General features: G+C 37.7%; 1 protein-coding gene across 9 annotated transcripts in view; it reads left to right on the top strand.

Moving 5' to 3' along the window:
• Window positions 1–15099, top strand: part of DNAJC13 (DnaJ heat shock protein family (Hsp40) member C13) — a 117354-nt gene that overhangs the window by 89251 nt on the left and 13004 nt on the right. For 8 of the 9 annotated variants that reach the window (XR_001625255.2, XM_016426431.2, XM_056800240.1 and 5 more), the window contains 9 exons: window positions 2509–2625; window positions 3991–4168; window positions 6261–6352; window positions 9213–9312; window positions 9556–9630; window positions 9814–9926; window positions 11331–11500; window positions 11678–11720; window positions 12342–12515. Coding sequence is in view for 7 of the 9 variants with exons in the window: in XM_016426431.2 (XP_016281917.1) it covers window positions 2509–2625; window positions 3991–4168; window positions 6261–6352; window positions 9213–9312; window positions 9556–9630; window positions 9814–9926; window positions 11331–11500; window positions 11678–11720; window positions 12342–12515 (1062 nt within the window). In the remaining 2 variants the exon portion in view is untranslated. Of the gene's footprint in view, window positions 1–2508; window positions 2626–3990; window positions 4169–6260; window positions 6353–9212; window positions 9313–9555; window positions 9631–9813; window positions 9927–11330; window positions 11518–11677; window positions 11721–12341; window positions 12516–15099 lie in introns of all 9 variants that reach the window. The other variant, XR_008912467.1, reaches the window with a different exon arrangement.

The following is a 15099-nucleotide window of genomic DNA, read 5'->3' as shown; positions in this document are numbered from 1 at the left end:
GAGCTGATCCTTTGCTGGTCAGAGTCATCCATATACTTCAGGGAAGCCTACAAATTTTGACACATGCAAAAACTTGACAATAAGATAGATTAGGAACACCCAGTATGAACCATTTCTTAGTGGTAATCAGTGATATAGGGCAGTAGTGGTGAACCTTGTAGAAACCAAGTGCTCAAACTACAACCCTCATGCTACATGTGAGCCCCCCACCTTACCCTAGATAGTAGGGTATAGAGGGAGGGAGGGAGTGCTTCCATTGGGCTGCTGGGCAGAGGGACAGGCAATATGAGAAATGTCCTCAGGTGCATCTGGAGAGGGAGAAGGGAGCAGCCCCCTCTGGCACACATGCCCATAGATTGCCAACATGGATATAGGGTGTATCACTACTAAAAAATGAATTCCGGTGTTTCAACATTTTAAGTTTTTGGTTTTTTTTCCAACTTAAATACCATTATTACAGTTGAATTTTATTCTTGTCATCTTCCTTATCCTTTTTCCTGAATGGAAAAAGAAATGGGAATTGTTCTTTATCTCCTTTATCTTTTTTTAATCAGAATGACTGAGCTTAGATTTTAATTCTTTCAGTTTTTATTCCTTATTATATATACTCTTCAGATTGATGGCAACCATATAACTCCAACCTTCACCAGCCTTAATATGTGGTGAACAAAATAACAGGGCAGTCCCCACCTAATCCACATACTTTGCTTTGCTTACAAATAGCACCTTGGAATGACCAGAGGCAATAGGAACTCTACTCCAAACTTCTCTTCCTCCTTCCCATCCCTTCCCTGTCTCTTATCCTCAGCTCATTTCAACTCAGTCTGTATAAGGCATTTCTCAAGGAGATAAGAATTTGAAGATAAAGCTGACCCTGCCTTCACAGGTCTTTCTTTTTCTGAGAGTTACAGCACATACATATCTAGCTGAGTAAATGCCAGATAATTTGAGGATGAATAGAGCACTGACATTAAGGGGAATGGGAAATCCTTCATGGTGGAAATGGCACTTAAACCAAATCTTGAAGAAATCTTGAAAATAAGGATTCTAAAAAATGGTGATGAGGACAGAAGTATTTTGAGACATTGGAAGTGACTTGTGGAATATTTAGGTCCAAGAACAACTAAGAGAAACTATTTAAAGAAGAAACTATTTAAAGAAGAAACTATTTAAAGAAGCTGAAGAGTCAGTAAGGCAGAATAATGCCAACTAAATCTGATACAGTGGGAGCCAGGCTGTGGAGGGCATTGGTGCCAGGCTGCTGAGAAATGTGAATTTTAACCTGGAGCCAGTAGGGAGCTCCTAAAGGTTTTTCAATAGAAGAGTGAAACAGTGCCTTCGGAAGATTATTTTGACAACTGTATTGGAAGTTGGGTTGGGAATGGGAAGACCAGAAGCAAGAAGGCAGTTTATTGATGAGTGCCTAAACTTGGGTAGTAGTCAGATGAGTGGAGAGAACAGAATAAATGTGAGAGATGGTATTTAAAAATCAGCAGATTCTGCCAACTGGTCATATATGGTAAGGAGAGGGAGATTTCTATAAAAATGAGAGTTAGGAGCAAATTTCAAGTTGTAAACATGGGTGACTGTGATAGTGAAGATGCCTTCATTATCAGAAAGGAAATGTTGGGGAAAGTATAGTTTGGAAACTGTAGAGTATGAGATACAAAAGAGACATTCAGGTGACTGTTGTTCAGCTTGCATTTGTTAATAGTGTGTGACTGGAGTTCCGAAAGGATTCAAGTTACAGACCTAGATTTGGGAGATAGAGGTATAACAGGATAATTGAAACTACAGAAAGAAAGAAAAGAGAAGAGAAGAGAAGAGAAGAGAAGAGAAGAGAAGAGAAGAGAAGAGAAATGAAATATAGAGCAAAGAGAAGAGGTCCCAAGAACACTTTCCCCTGGCTCCACCAAATTCCCATGGAACTTGTTCTTTTTTCTGTGTTGAATGCATTCTGCCAAGAGAAACAAAGATAAATTATTTATCAAAATTTCTCATTTGATTAGGATGTGATCTCTGACAACAGATCCAGTGGTAGCAAGCATCCCTTGGCTTCAACGCCTTTCTTCAAACCCAAGTTGACTTCTGTTCCCCTTATCTCATCTACTTGTACCACCAAGAACCACTATCGGATTTTTTATCTAAGACCTTCCTCCAACACCCAATCCCCTAATTTAGCTTCTGCTTCTATAGCCTTCAACTAATTAATAGTCGTTTGAATGGGGTTTTCTTATAAATCTACCCTAGGTCCTTTGGTGTATAAAGAAAGACCTTCTGTAGTATAATCTGTATGTAGGATACTATGGGATCTAAGTGGAAAAAAAGAATGTAGTAAATTGGACAGACAGTTGATTCCAAAGGCCCTTAGGTTATTATTATTATAGGGGTAAAACCACTTGTTGAAGAGATTTATTAATGTTTTTATTTCAACTAATTGGAAGTCAGACTAAGAATATAGAACTATCTACATATGCTTATAACTAAAAAGCATTTTACTTTTCAAAGGGTGATTGTGACAAAACTTATGGATCAGAATTTGTCTACAGTGATCATGCCAAAGAACTTATTGTGGGAGAAATTTTTGTCAGGGTATACAATGAAGTCCCCACTTTTCAACTAGAGGTAAGTTTTCTATGATAAGCATTGTACTTGAATCTAGTTTAATGCCAGAACATTTATTTTGGAATCAGTTTGGTTTGATAGAAATAATTGAAAGAATAAAATACAGTACATTGCTATAGATCTTATACATATTCTTATAGCATTAATATGTTTGGGGAGGTGAAGATAGGAATAAAAGATGCAGTGTTAGAGATATATTTTTTCCCAGATTCTCTAGTCCATACAGTAGAGAGAAAGCTAGGTAAAACCCACATAAGCTCTTTCTTGTGTTTGGGGCTTAGTATCTATGGAATATATTTGGGTGGGTATGGGTATAAGTAAAACCTAGCCTCACCAAATGACCCTATTTGGGAATGCAAGTGGAGTCAGAGACTCAAATGACCCTGGTATTTCGTTTGTCCAGCCATCATACCATAACCTGGTATACTTAAGTGTCTAATCTGTAGTCCTTATTACTAACAAACAAGTTACCAATTAGTGACTTTTTTATATTTAGCAATATAATGCCAGCTCAAGAAAAGATTTTTCTGAAGGTGATGGAGGTGGTGGAATGGATATAGATACCACTTGGGTCCCAATCCCTGAAGAGACCTAAGAAATGTTTGTTTGTTTGTTTGTTTTTTTCTCCATACTTGGAAACATACTCTCTTGTTTGTGTGGGGTTGTTCATGTCAAAAACAAATTTCTTTCTCCGTTATGTTGCTTTTTTTAACGTCATCTCTCGGTGACCTGGAGGTCAAATATCATTGAGTAAATTCAAGTACAGATAAATCCTCAGAGAAAGGAAGTTAAAGAACCGAGGAACCAACCAGACAGGAAACTGATTCCACAGGCACTGCCCCCACCCCCCACCCCGGGGTGGCGCAGGCAAATTAAGAAACTATGGTTGGTCCCTAATATGTGATGTGTGAGAGTTAGTGGGTGAAGAAAAGGGTTTATAAGGTCAGACCAGGAGCTTGTTGGGGTCTTTTAACTGGAGTATTGGAGAGCTGAAGGAATCCTTGTTTGAGCTTAGCCACAGGCCCATAATGGCAGCCAATAGATTAGAAAGCTAAGTATCTCCCTACTTCTTTCCTACCATTCCCTCTCTTTACTACTCTTATTACTTTGATTTAATAAAGTTATTAAGCTACTGTCAGCCTCATAATTTTAGTTATTACAGTCAGGAATTGAGACTTTGTTTTATATGACATAAGAAAAACAAATAATTTTATAACAAGACTAGGTATGTTAATTATGGAAAACAAATTAAAATGATCATTAAGATGCTTCTAACCATTACTCTTTGTAATCCTACTTTGAAATACTATATACTTTTGAATTGTAAAGTATTCATAATTTTTAATATTTCATTTTTTAATTTAGCTTCCAAAAGCATTTGCTGCAAGTCTTTTGGATTACATAGGTTCCCAAGCCCAGTACCTCCACACTTTCATGGCCATCACCCACACTGCAAAAGTGGAGTCGGATCAGCATGGAGATCGGTTACCAAGAGTTGAAATGGCTTTGGAGGCTCTGAGAAATGTTATAAAACACAACCCAGGTGTGGAGATGTATTTGTTAATTAATAGATGCTTTTGTAACTTTTGAAAAAATTAGTCCCTGATTGTCTGGACACTGTGGGGAGATTTACCACATGATGTGGTTATGTACACAGTGAGTGGTGGGGCAAAGTAGACCATTCCTTGGGAGTTGGAGGAGGGAAATCTGAATCATGCTGGAATGTCCACTGCATTTCAAGAACAATAAAGTTAAATGGATTAAAGTAGCTACAACAGATCAAACCTGGAACAGAAAAAGTGGTCTAAAGGATCTATTAAAGGTAACAAGGTTTAGATCAAATGCAGTTTGTGAGCTCCTAAAGGACAGAAGCTACTTTCTTTATTCCAGCAGTAACTTGCACAGACTCCTGGGTACTAGGAATGTTTGTTGAAAGAGCAACCCAGCAAGCTTTGAGGTTAAAAGTCCTAGGAAGAAGTAGATTTCCATTCCCTCTCCAGTTGAAGAGGGAACCCACATTACTCTAGAAAAGGGGTTGGCAAACTTGCCTATGGGCTGGATATGGCCCACTGTCTGTCTATAGCCTATGACTTAAGAGTGTCTTTTTACAACATGTAAAAAATGTACAGGTGGTGAACTGTACATGGCACATGGGCCATAATTTGCAAACATTTGCCTTAGAACAATATAATTTTAACTAGAAGGTGAATAAAGTAAATAACTTTTGTAAGCTTTTTTCTCTCAGTCTTGAAATTGACTTGGCCAAGAACATATGTGAAGCCTTAAATTGTATAGATTCGAGGGCCATGAGAGCCAGAATATATATTCTTTGTTGGCAGAAAACTTTGAATGGAGGAAATGCTGAGATACATTGGGAAGATTCCGTAGATATCAATCTGAACCAGTAATTGGAGAGGGAGAGAACAAGACCGGAAGACCACATTAGTGAGATAACAGGCCCAGATCATAGCCAAGTCAATCTAAAAAGAGCTTTATTATAGTCGGTCTTAAAACTGGCACGGGGCTTTTCTTCTTTTGAAAAAGAACCCTTTACAGATAAGTCGATTAATGAAAACCAGCGGAATATATAAGGAGTGGTCTTAAACCTCACAAGGAATAATTTCCATAATCGGCAATAGTGTTGCAAAATAGAAAGGAGTTGTTAGCTTTCGAACTTCATAAACTCAGTTTATTCATGATAATTTAACATTACGTAGTTATTCAAAGGGCTAATGAATGTTTTCTTTATATAGCCTTTGTTGCTATTGTGTAAATAGAATTTTGTAGCCTTGGACTTCATTTCCCAGCACTCCGCTCTCTTCCTGTCATTGCTTCCTGAAGTAGGCAGGATGGGAGGTCTGAGGAAGTTCATCTCTCTCGGGGCAGGGCTCCTGGTCAGGGCTGCTCTTCTAAGAGAGGTTTTGGGGTTTTTTTTGGCTAGGGCTCTGGCTCTTGTCTCTTCTCTCTGTACCCCTTTCTTTCTATCACACCCTTTCTCCCTTTCTACACTATACACTAGCTATCATGATAACTTTTCCTTATGTTCTACACTAAAGATGACTTAATGTCCAAAAGAATATCTGACTCTCAAAATGAGTTTAATCCAAATCCAAGTGGAAGTTTCTTAATGCTGTTGAAAAGAAAGGCTCCTTAATTTAGAGGAAGTACTAAAACCCATACTTTAAATTTTGAACTAAATTTGAACTTCATAAATGAAAAGCTCAAGGGGCTTAATCTAAATGCTTAATTTACCCTTGAGAAATTCAGACCCAGGGAGCCTCAGTGGTTTCTCATGGTGTCTCATGGACATGAGATACCAGAGGTGGTAGTTAATTGAATGTTCTGAGTTTTGAAGGCACTGTGAATCAAGATTTATTTGGCAGACAACAGCCACCTTGCTTTGAAGAAAAATGGAAAAGAGAAACAAAATCTCAGAAAACCAGTGAGCAACTACAGATTACAATTTTTTCCTAAAATTAAACATTTTATTTTATGGCCAGAGATATGTTTCACTTAGTTTGTAAAACAGTTTAGACTCAAGATTGTAATAAATGATATTATGCTTTTTTAAAAGTTATCTTTAATTCAGGAAATGCTTCCAAGTGTGAATCAAAATGTTATTCTTATTTCTGCAGGTTCAGAGTGTGAATGTGTTGGTCATTTCAAATTGCTATTTTCTCTTCTCCGTGTCCATGGAGCTGGCCAAGTACAGCAGTTGGCTTTAGAGGTAACATCTCCCACATTAATGCTATGTGGTGTTTCCTTCACAGAAAGTTATTAATGCAAGTGCCTATTGGTCATTTTTCTTTTAACTTGCAGAGTAGAATTTGAGTTTAAAACTTTTCCTACCAAAACAGGATGGTTATAAAAAGACTGCTGTTGTTGTTTTTAAAAAATGAAAACTCAATTTCCTCCTGCTTCATTCCATAAGATATAACATAATTTAGTGGCAAAATCACTACCTTTGAAGTCAGAAACTGGTTTCAAATTTTATCTCTTTCATTGGCTAGCTGTGTGACCTTGGGCAAATCTTCTAACTTCCTTGTGTCTTAGGGTTGTCATTTGGACATTTAAGTCATATCTGACCCTTTGTGACTTCATTTGGTATTTTCTTGACAAAAATACTGGAGTGGTTTGTGCCATTTCCTTCCCCAGCTCATTTTACAGATGAGGAAACTGAGAGCAAACAGTCAAGTGATTTGCCCAGCATCATACACCTAGCTAGTAGGTGTTTGAGACTGGATTTGGTCTCAGATCTTCCTGACTCCAGGACTGGCATGTTATCCACTATGGCACTAGCAGTTCCTTGTTGTTTGGGGCTTTAGTATCCTCACTGAAAATGGAGGGGTTGCGGAAAACAATCAAGAAGGCTGCCTGGACAGGAACCAGATAACCTAGTTCCTGGATACCTGATTGAGGAAAACCCAGAGTTCTTAGCAAGATGAATACTGCTCAAGAAGTCCAATGAGAAATTGCATAAGTGACTTTTTCTAGAGGTTATCCAGAAGCCCAAGGACATTAGGAGAGAGGGCTTTTAAAAAGGAGCTCCAGCAGAAGTTTGCTTCCCCAGGTTACCAGCATCATGGACGGTCTGCACAGCTTCATATCAAGAAAGCTGGGACCCCCTCGGGACAAGCACTGAGGCCTTGGGAGCTTCGGGAGGGGGGGAGATAGCTCTTCCTCATAATTGTGATGAGAGAAAGAGAAACTGTGATGGATAAAGGTACAGGGAATGGGTAGCCAAAGAACTCCTCCTTTTCCTGAAACGATTGGAAACACGTGCACTTGTGCATGCACACATACACACACACGAATTTGGTCTGAAAAACACCTCATTCAACAGTAAAAAGTTAAGGTATGGGAAGAGGGGTTAGGAGGGAGCATAATTGCCAGTGACAATATTGTAGTAGCAGAACACACATCCTGATCCTAAAGAAGGAAAGAAAAGCTTTCTTGAGGACAGAATGAGGGTACCCCAAGGGGCAGTTGGACAATTCCTGAATGAAGGGGACATGGGACGTTCCTGTACCATAAAAGACAACCAGGGAGTGACCTCATAAAAATCCTGTTTTGACTAGGATCACAATGTCAGGAAGGAAAACAACATGGAAAGGCTTGGGCCCTCTGGGAAATTCAGAGGACTCAGCTCGGGATGAAGCCTGGAAGCCCTTTCTGGTAGACAGGTAGTGACAATGGCACATGTGAAAAACACTTGCATTCTTAGATTTGGATGCTAGGTTGATTTGTTTTCATTGACTTTTTTGGGCAAGTATCTCCTCCTCCACTCCCACCCCACCCCCCCTTTTTTTTAAACTTTTACCTTACCTCTTAGAATCAATACCGAGTTTTGGTTCCAAGGAAGAAGAGTAATAAGGGATAGGCAATGGGTGTTAAGTGACTTGCCCAGGGTCAGATAGCTAGGAAGTGTCTGTGACCAGATTTGAATCCCAGGACCTCCCACATCTAGTCCTGGTTCTCAATCCACTAAGCTACACAGCTTCCCCCACCCCACCCCTTCTTTTGAGTGTAATGTGTATTTATCTTCTCTTTCTTGAAAACTAGCAGTATGAAATGGAAAGTCATGATTTCTCTGTTCTCTGGGCATAGAAGTATTTCCTTTTGTGTTTATTACATAAATCTTCATTATAAATGAAGATGAGGAAACTGGGGGAGAATTAAGGGTTTATACACCAGCTGCTGAGGTCCCTTCTAGCTCCATCTAGGATCTTAGTCCTAAGAGGGAATATTTTTCCTACTTGAGTCTTAATATCCTAGATACAGAATCTTAAGAGTTAGAGCTACAAAGGAGCTTGGGGCCTTGTAGACCAAACCTACCATTTACAGAAGAGGAAACAGGCCCTTCCCTCACAGACTTTGTGACTTTCCTAGGGTTCCTTGGGTAGCAAGTGCTTCAGGGTTAAAACCTAGCTCCCCTGACTGCAGAGTTAGTATTCTTAGGAGCCATGACTCTTCGAACTACATTGGTTTTTGTTGGAGACTGAAAAGGGCAAAGCACTTGGCTAAATTGGGTAAAGCTTACAATAGGTTCAAGTCACTTACCAAGGTGGTACTGACTCTTTGGTGTCGGCCTTAAAATACATTAAAACAGTTTTGTTACTATTAGCCTACTGACCACATGTTATTTCAAATATTTTAGTGTATTTGGAAGCCACTTATGTCTTTACTAACCCTTAATTATAATTTAGAAAAAAAAATTAGTTCTAGGATGTGTACTATAAATATATGTTTGATGGTGTTGTTAAATCTTCACAAATATTATAACTTTGTTACTTCTTTTAAAAAAAATTTTTTAAACTTTATCTTCTTAGTATTAATTCTAAGAGAGAAGAGTGGCAAGACTAGATAATCACAGTTAAGTGACTTGCCAAGGATCACACAGCTCAGGAAGTATCTTCTGAATAAATGAAAAATTTCTCTAAAAGTTAAATACTTGTTACATAATCTTCCCTTTTCCCATTTTACTACTGTCTTTACTTGACTTTATTTCAGATCTATATTAAAGTATTCTGTTGAAAACTAGTTCTTCATCATTTCTTCATAACTTACTGAGTCTAATTCATTTTCAGGTTGTGAACATAGTGACATCTAATCAAGAATGTGTCAACAATATTGCAGAATCAGTAGTGTTGTCCAACTTACTGGCCCTTCTGCATTCATTACCATCAAGTGCGTATAGCTTTTTGTTAACATTTTTAAATCAGAGCATAGTCAGCTTCTACTTATTTATACTAATGGCTGTGGAAACATGTTGCTAGTAATTTGGAAAATTGTTTAGTTCTGGCCTTCCCATGACCTCCAGATAAACTTTCAATTATCATCTGCTGCGTCACTTAGTTCTAAAGAGTGCCAAGATATTTTCATGAGTGACTGCATGAATTGTAATTGGTCATTCTTGCTGCTTCTCTGCAGGCCGCCAGCTTGTTCTTGAAACTCTCTATGCATTGACATCAAGTACAAAAATAATCAAAGAGGCAATGGCCAAAGGTAGTAACATCGTTCCATGACTCCATACCCTCTGCTGCGGTGGAAAAGCTTATTTGAAGCCCCTTTGAATAATGGGCACACACATTCATGGTTTGTCATAAATGAGGGGTTGAAGCTGCCCTCTTGATGACACAGTGGGGTGACTAATTCTGATAGATGAACTCATTTTCCATTCCCCCACAGGAGCTCTCATTTATTTGCTGGACATGTTCTGCAATTCAACCCACCCACAAGTCCGAGCCCAGACAGCTGAGCTTTTTGCCAAAATGACAGCAGATAAGCTGATAGGGCCAAAGGTAAGCCCCCTGAATACCCAGAATCATGTTAAATGACTAAAGGGCTAGATCTGGAAGGAAAGCAGATGAATTTTTTAATCATATAATTTTTCCTAAAGCTAATCAAAATGAGAAGAGATCTGAAAACAACTTGATCATGGAGTTGTTGAAAATTTAATCTGAAATGATCCATTTGTACTGAATAGTGATTTTAAGCAAATTATAATTAGAGGAACTTGCATTTAATTCAAGATATTTCTACAAACTAAATATATATCAAAATATCTAAATAAAAAGGGAAAAGTGGTCTTTGAAGCATGGTCACACACCATTCTCCCATTTCCACTGAAGTAAAAATCAAGAAACAAATATTTAATATTGCTTTTAAGTCCGGGGGGGGGGGAGGAAGGGAGATGGCAGAAATGTCAATGTTGACACCTGGTGACAATCATGAAAGAAGGTAATTGTTGAAACTATATGCTAAAGAGAGTATCATGATTATCAGTGTGGTTGCCAAGTGCAGTGAACAAAATTGGAGGAGGAGGATAAACTCAACTCGGTTACACACAACCATCCCAATAATGGTATTAATTTAAAATGATACCTTAAAAGAATATAATTTAGAATAGACTCATATGTAATTTGTACAAAGTAATACCTGTGGAATTGCATCTAACAGTATTTTTATGCAGATGTGAGGGATTGCAGAGAAAATCATGCTCAGAAAACCTAATTTGTTCTCATCAGTGTATTACTAACCTCAACCTTAAAAAGAGTAACAAAACAGCTCAATTTTTAAATCATAATTTAGTTAAGATGGTTACACATTTATAAAACTGACTTTGGTAGTGAGTGATAACTTTGAGTGTTATCTGCCAGTGTTTTAAGTTTTGCAGAAGTCCCCTCCACCCAACTCAAAACAGATGAACTTTTTAAAAATTAAGTAACAAAAGTATTGTTTAAAATTAAGTGGAATAGGGGCAGCTAAATAGTTCAGTAGATTTAGAGCCAGGCCTAGAGATTGAAGGTCCTAGATTCAAATCAGGCCACAGACACTTCCTAGCTGTGTGACCATGAGGAAATCACGTAACCCATTGCCCAGCCCTTAGCATTCTTTTGCCTTGGAATTAATACATAGTATTAATTCTAAGATAGAAAGTATGGAATTAAAAAAAATAAATTAAGTGGAAATTTAATACCATTAGTTCCTTTCTATAACCTTTATGTTCAAGGTGATATTTTCATACCCTTTGATTGGTGTTTTTTCTCCCATTATGTGACCTTTGCTTTCTATTAATGTTAAATTAATTATTTTTATAGTATAAGTTTCAGAATTTTTCTATTATAAGAAAACTTCTAACTTATAATAGAAAAATTCTGATACTTAATGCATTTTTCTTTTCTTTCTCAAATGTCTACTTGCAGGTTAGAATTACGTTAATGAAATTTCTACCAGGAGTATTCATGGATGCCATGAGAGACAGTCCTGAAGCTGCTGTTCACATTTTTGAAGGAACTCATGAAAATCCAGAGTTAATTTGGAATGACAACTCCAGAGATAAAGTATCCACAACAGTTCGAGAAATGATGTTAGAGTATGTAAAGATTTATGGTAATAGCTGTCCCCTTAAATGAAATATTTGTGACTGGGAAGGGGAAAACATTTACCTCTCTTAATCTCTTCCATAATACTTTTGAACTGGAATTTGATATTAATGTGTATATCATTTTCTAAATAAAGTTTGATTTTTTCCCCCTTTTTTTCCCTCAAGGCACTTTAAAAATCAGAGAGACAACCCTGATACAAACTGGAAGGTAAAAAAAAATTATTAACAGCTCATTTGATTCACATTTCTAGTGCTGTGGGCTAGGGATAGCACATTTTTTATTATCCCCATTTTGTAGATGGGGGGAAAAGTCTACAAGCTGGTTTGGCTAGCTTCAAAACACTGCTATTTTATGAAGTAATATTTATACTGAGAGTTTGATTCTATGTTGCCACTGTGAAAAGATGGAGGCTTTTAAAAATGTTTGGTAACCCCAGGTTTCTTCAGGTTATCAGATTACTAAAGGAGTAGGAAATTTTTAATTCCCTTTATTTTAAAAATGTGTTCTTGCCATGTGAGGTCAATACACAGTGGTTTATTTGTATATCTGTAACAGTCCATTTTTATTATTTATATCTCTCAGGTATAATGTCTGTGTCTACACACACACAAGCATACTAATTCATCAAAACCATCACTTTCTTACTTTCTATTAACATTAAGATGGCATCACATTCTCAGAATGTAATTGTTCTTACCGGAAGGAAGGAATGTAGACAAATAGTTACATTATCATGTACATTTCTTTATTAGAAACTCTTAATTTCATTCTCTATTTTGAGATTCCCAGGCATTGTGACTTTGATCTTGATTTGCATTCCCATTTTAGTTGCCTGAAGACTTTGCTGTTGTGTATGGTGCAGCAGACGGGGAGCTTGCTGTTGGAGGAGTCTTCCTGAGGATCTTTATTGCACAACCAGCCTGGGTTCTTAGAAAACCAAGGGAATTTCTTATTGCACTCTTAGAAAAGTTAACTGAATTACTGGAAAAGAACAACCCTCATGTAAGCATTGCTCTTTCTAACATGCAAAGTATTTAAATAGGAATGCCAACTGTAAAAGGCTGAAAAATCAAATTTTTTATTTGTGAAAATGAAATCTTCATGCTCCTGCTTCAGCTTGCCCACCTTATGATGAGCTCTATTTCAGGACAAGAAAAAAAACCTTAATATTCAGTATGTTTCTTCTAATGGCTTCTTTAAAAGTAGAGGTATATAATTGGCATCATTTCTGAGGGAGCTAGGGAATATTCATCTTTAAAAGATTCATTTATAATATGAGAGCCTCAAGGAAGTTTTGATTCCTCTAGAATAATGCTGTAACCTGGAGGGAGAGCTGACATTAGGAATAAGAAAGTCATTGTAGTTTACTGTAGAAATCTCATCTAGTTGGTATTTGCTTTGCTTTCCTTCTATAGGTAAATAAAGAGTGGACTGAGTGGACAGACAGGTAAAGAACATTTGACAGGGACTACAAATACTACCCCTTAAAAGTTGCTTATGTTTTTTTAATAAGGCCTTTATAGTAGTGGGTGTGATAGAAGCCTTTGACTTGGTGTTATACCAGAATGATCCTTGGGCCATGGCCATTCTTTCCCCTTACTCCCCCTCCCTGCAGACAAGTATCTACCAATACATTTTCTTCCTTATTGGGCTATACTTACCTATGTTGTAACTTATATATTGACATTTATTTATGCTGGAAATATTCATTAAGCACCTAAAACTTAACAAATGTAGGAGGGCAGGGTTATATTTTCCTTGGCCTGCCACTTTTCCTTCTGGATATATTAACCCCAATCATTATTTTAATATACTTCTGAAGTACAAAGTGCCCTTTTCAGAAAGTCTTCTTGATAATACATATTTGCTAACTACAACAAATAAGTGTTGTGATAAAAATGGAAAGTAATAGGGCGGTAGGGGTTGAGCAAACAAAGATGGTAAAAAAGCAGGACGCTCTAGAACAGGCACCAAAGAGTCAAGTTCAAGACAAAGTCACAAGGAGTCTTTTTTCAAACTAGAATCAGCATTGGGAGACAGAGAAATCTGGATACTGAAGATGGGTCTGACCAAGAATAGCTCTACATGTAGAACTCCAAAAGCTCATGTACCAGAAGAAGAAAAGATTGCAAACCCATAATGGGACACGGCGGGATGCAGGAATAGGTGCCAATGACCAGCTCTGTTGTCTGTAACCCAGGGAAGATTGGGAAAGGGGATTTACACCCAAGATGGCACTTTTGGCTAGGGAGGTAGCAACAAGCACTGAGCTAAGAGGATCAGGTACAGATGCAAACAGCAGTGGTGTGACTCTTGACACCAGGAAGATGGCAAGGTTTTAGTTCCAGTTACTCTGAAGTTTGCAAAGGCATAACCAGGGCAGGAATCCCAGACCAAAGAAGAACCTGCAGCCCTGTCACTGAATAACAGAGCTTCCTGGCTGGCTGATAATGACTGAACCTAGCATTGACTACTACTTAGAGTTTGCCCTGGAGCACTGATAACATGCAGATCCCTAGCCTGAGTTCTTGAAATCTTAGAATAATGTAACACTCATTGTGCCCAGAAAACAATGACAAGCTCAGTGCAGACTTTTTCTTGAGAAGTGCATAGAGCCCAGCCCTAACATCAAGGCCAAATTAGGAAGCAGGCCAGTAGAATGAACAGGCAAAAAAAATCATTAAAAAGCTATGATGGTTCAAGACAAATACCCAGAAGAAGAAAAATGATTTTAAAACATCTATAGAAGCCTCAGAATAAAACATAGTTCAGACACAAATCAATAAGAATTCTTGGAAGATATAAAGCAAGAATTAAGACTTTTATAAATGAAATAAAAGTGCTTTTGGAAAAAAATACAAATTATGAAAGAAAATGAAAAGCAAATTAACAGGTTGCACAAGAGTTACAGAACCTTATTCAAATAACAAGTTCTCTGAAAATTGCTATCAATGGAAAAGAAGCCAGTGACTCTTAACAATTAGAAATATTAAAACATCAAAAGACTGGGGGAAAAATAGAAGAGAAGCCAAAATGTCAGAGGAGAGGCAGTCACTGACCTGAATACTTCCAACATTCCCTTCCAGAAAACCTTAAATTAGTGCCATAAATTTAATTTTGGAGCTCAAGAGTCAACAAAACATCAGGATGAGATCTTTTTCCAGCCTAAGACAAATTAAGTGGTCATAAGGGGAAGTCTGTGACACTGAGGTGGATGGCAGATCCTGGAGGCATCAACTTCAGGAATTCTCAGCCCAGGGACTGTAAGGGTTAGGGTTAGGAGATCACTAGGGACCTTTTGCTGGCACTGATTAACAAATTTATTGCCCATACACATTTATGGGTTGCCAGTCTTGGGTAGAGAGGAACACTTGTGGATATACAGAGAGTTAGCCTTTTTCTTGAGGTGGCCGAAAATGGAAATTTTTAGGAGGTACTTATAAATTAGGGAATGGCAGTACAAGCTGTTGGATATAAGTATGATGAAATACTATTGTGCTGTGAGAAATGCCAAAAAGGTTGTTTCAGGGAACCCTGAGAAGACTTTATATTAACTGCTGCAGAGCAAAGGTAACAAAACATAGAG

The sequence above is a fragment of the Monodelphis domestica genome, chromosome 5 (assembly GCF_027887165.1).
Source record: "Monodelphis domestica isolate mMonDom1 chromosome 5, mMonDom1.pri, whole genome shotgun sequence".
Taxonomy (NCBI): domain Eukaryota; kingdom Metazoa; phylum Chordata; class Mammalia; order Didelphimorphia; family Didelphidae; genus Monodelphis; species Monodelphis domestica.
The sequence above is the reverse complement of the archived record's forward strand: the minus strand, read 5'-3'. Positions and strand labels throughout refer to the sequence as shown.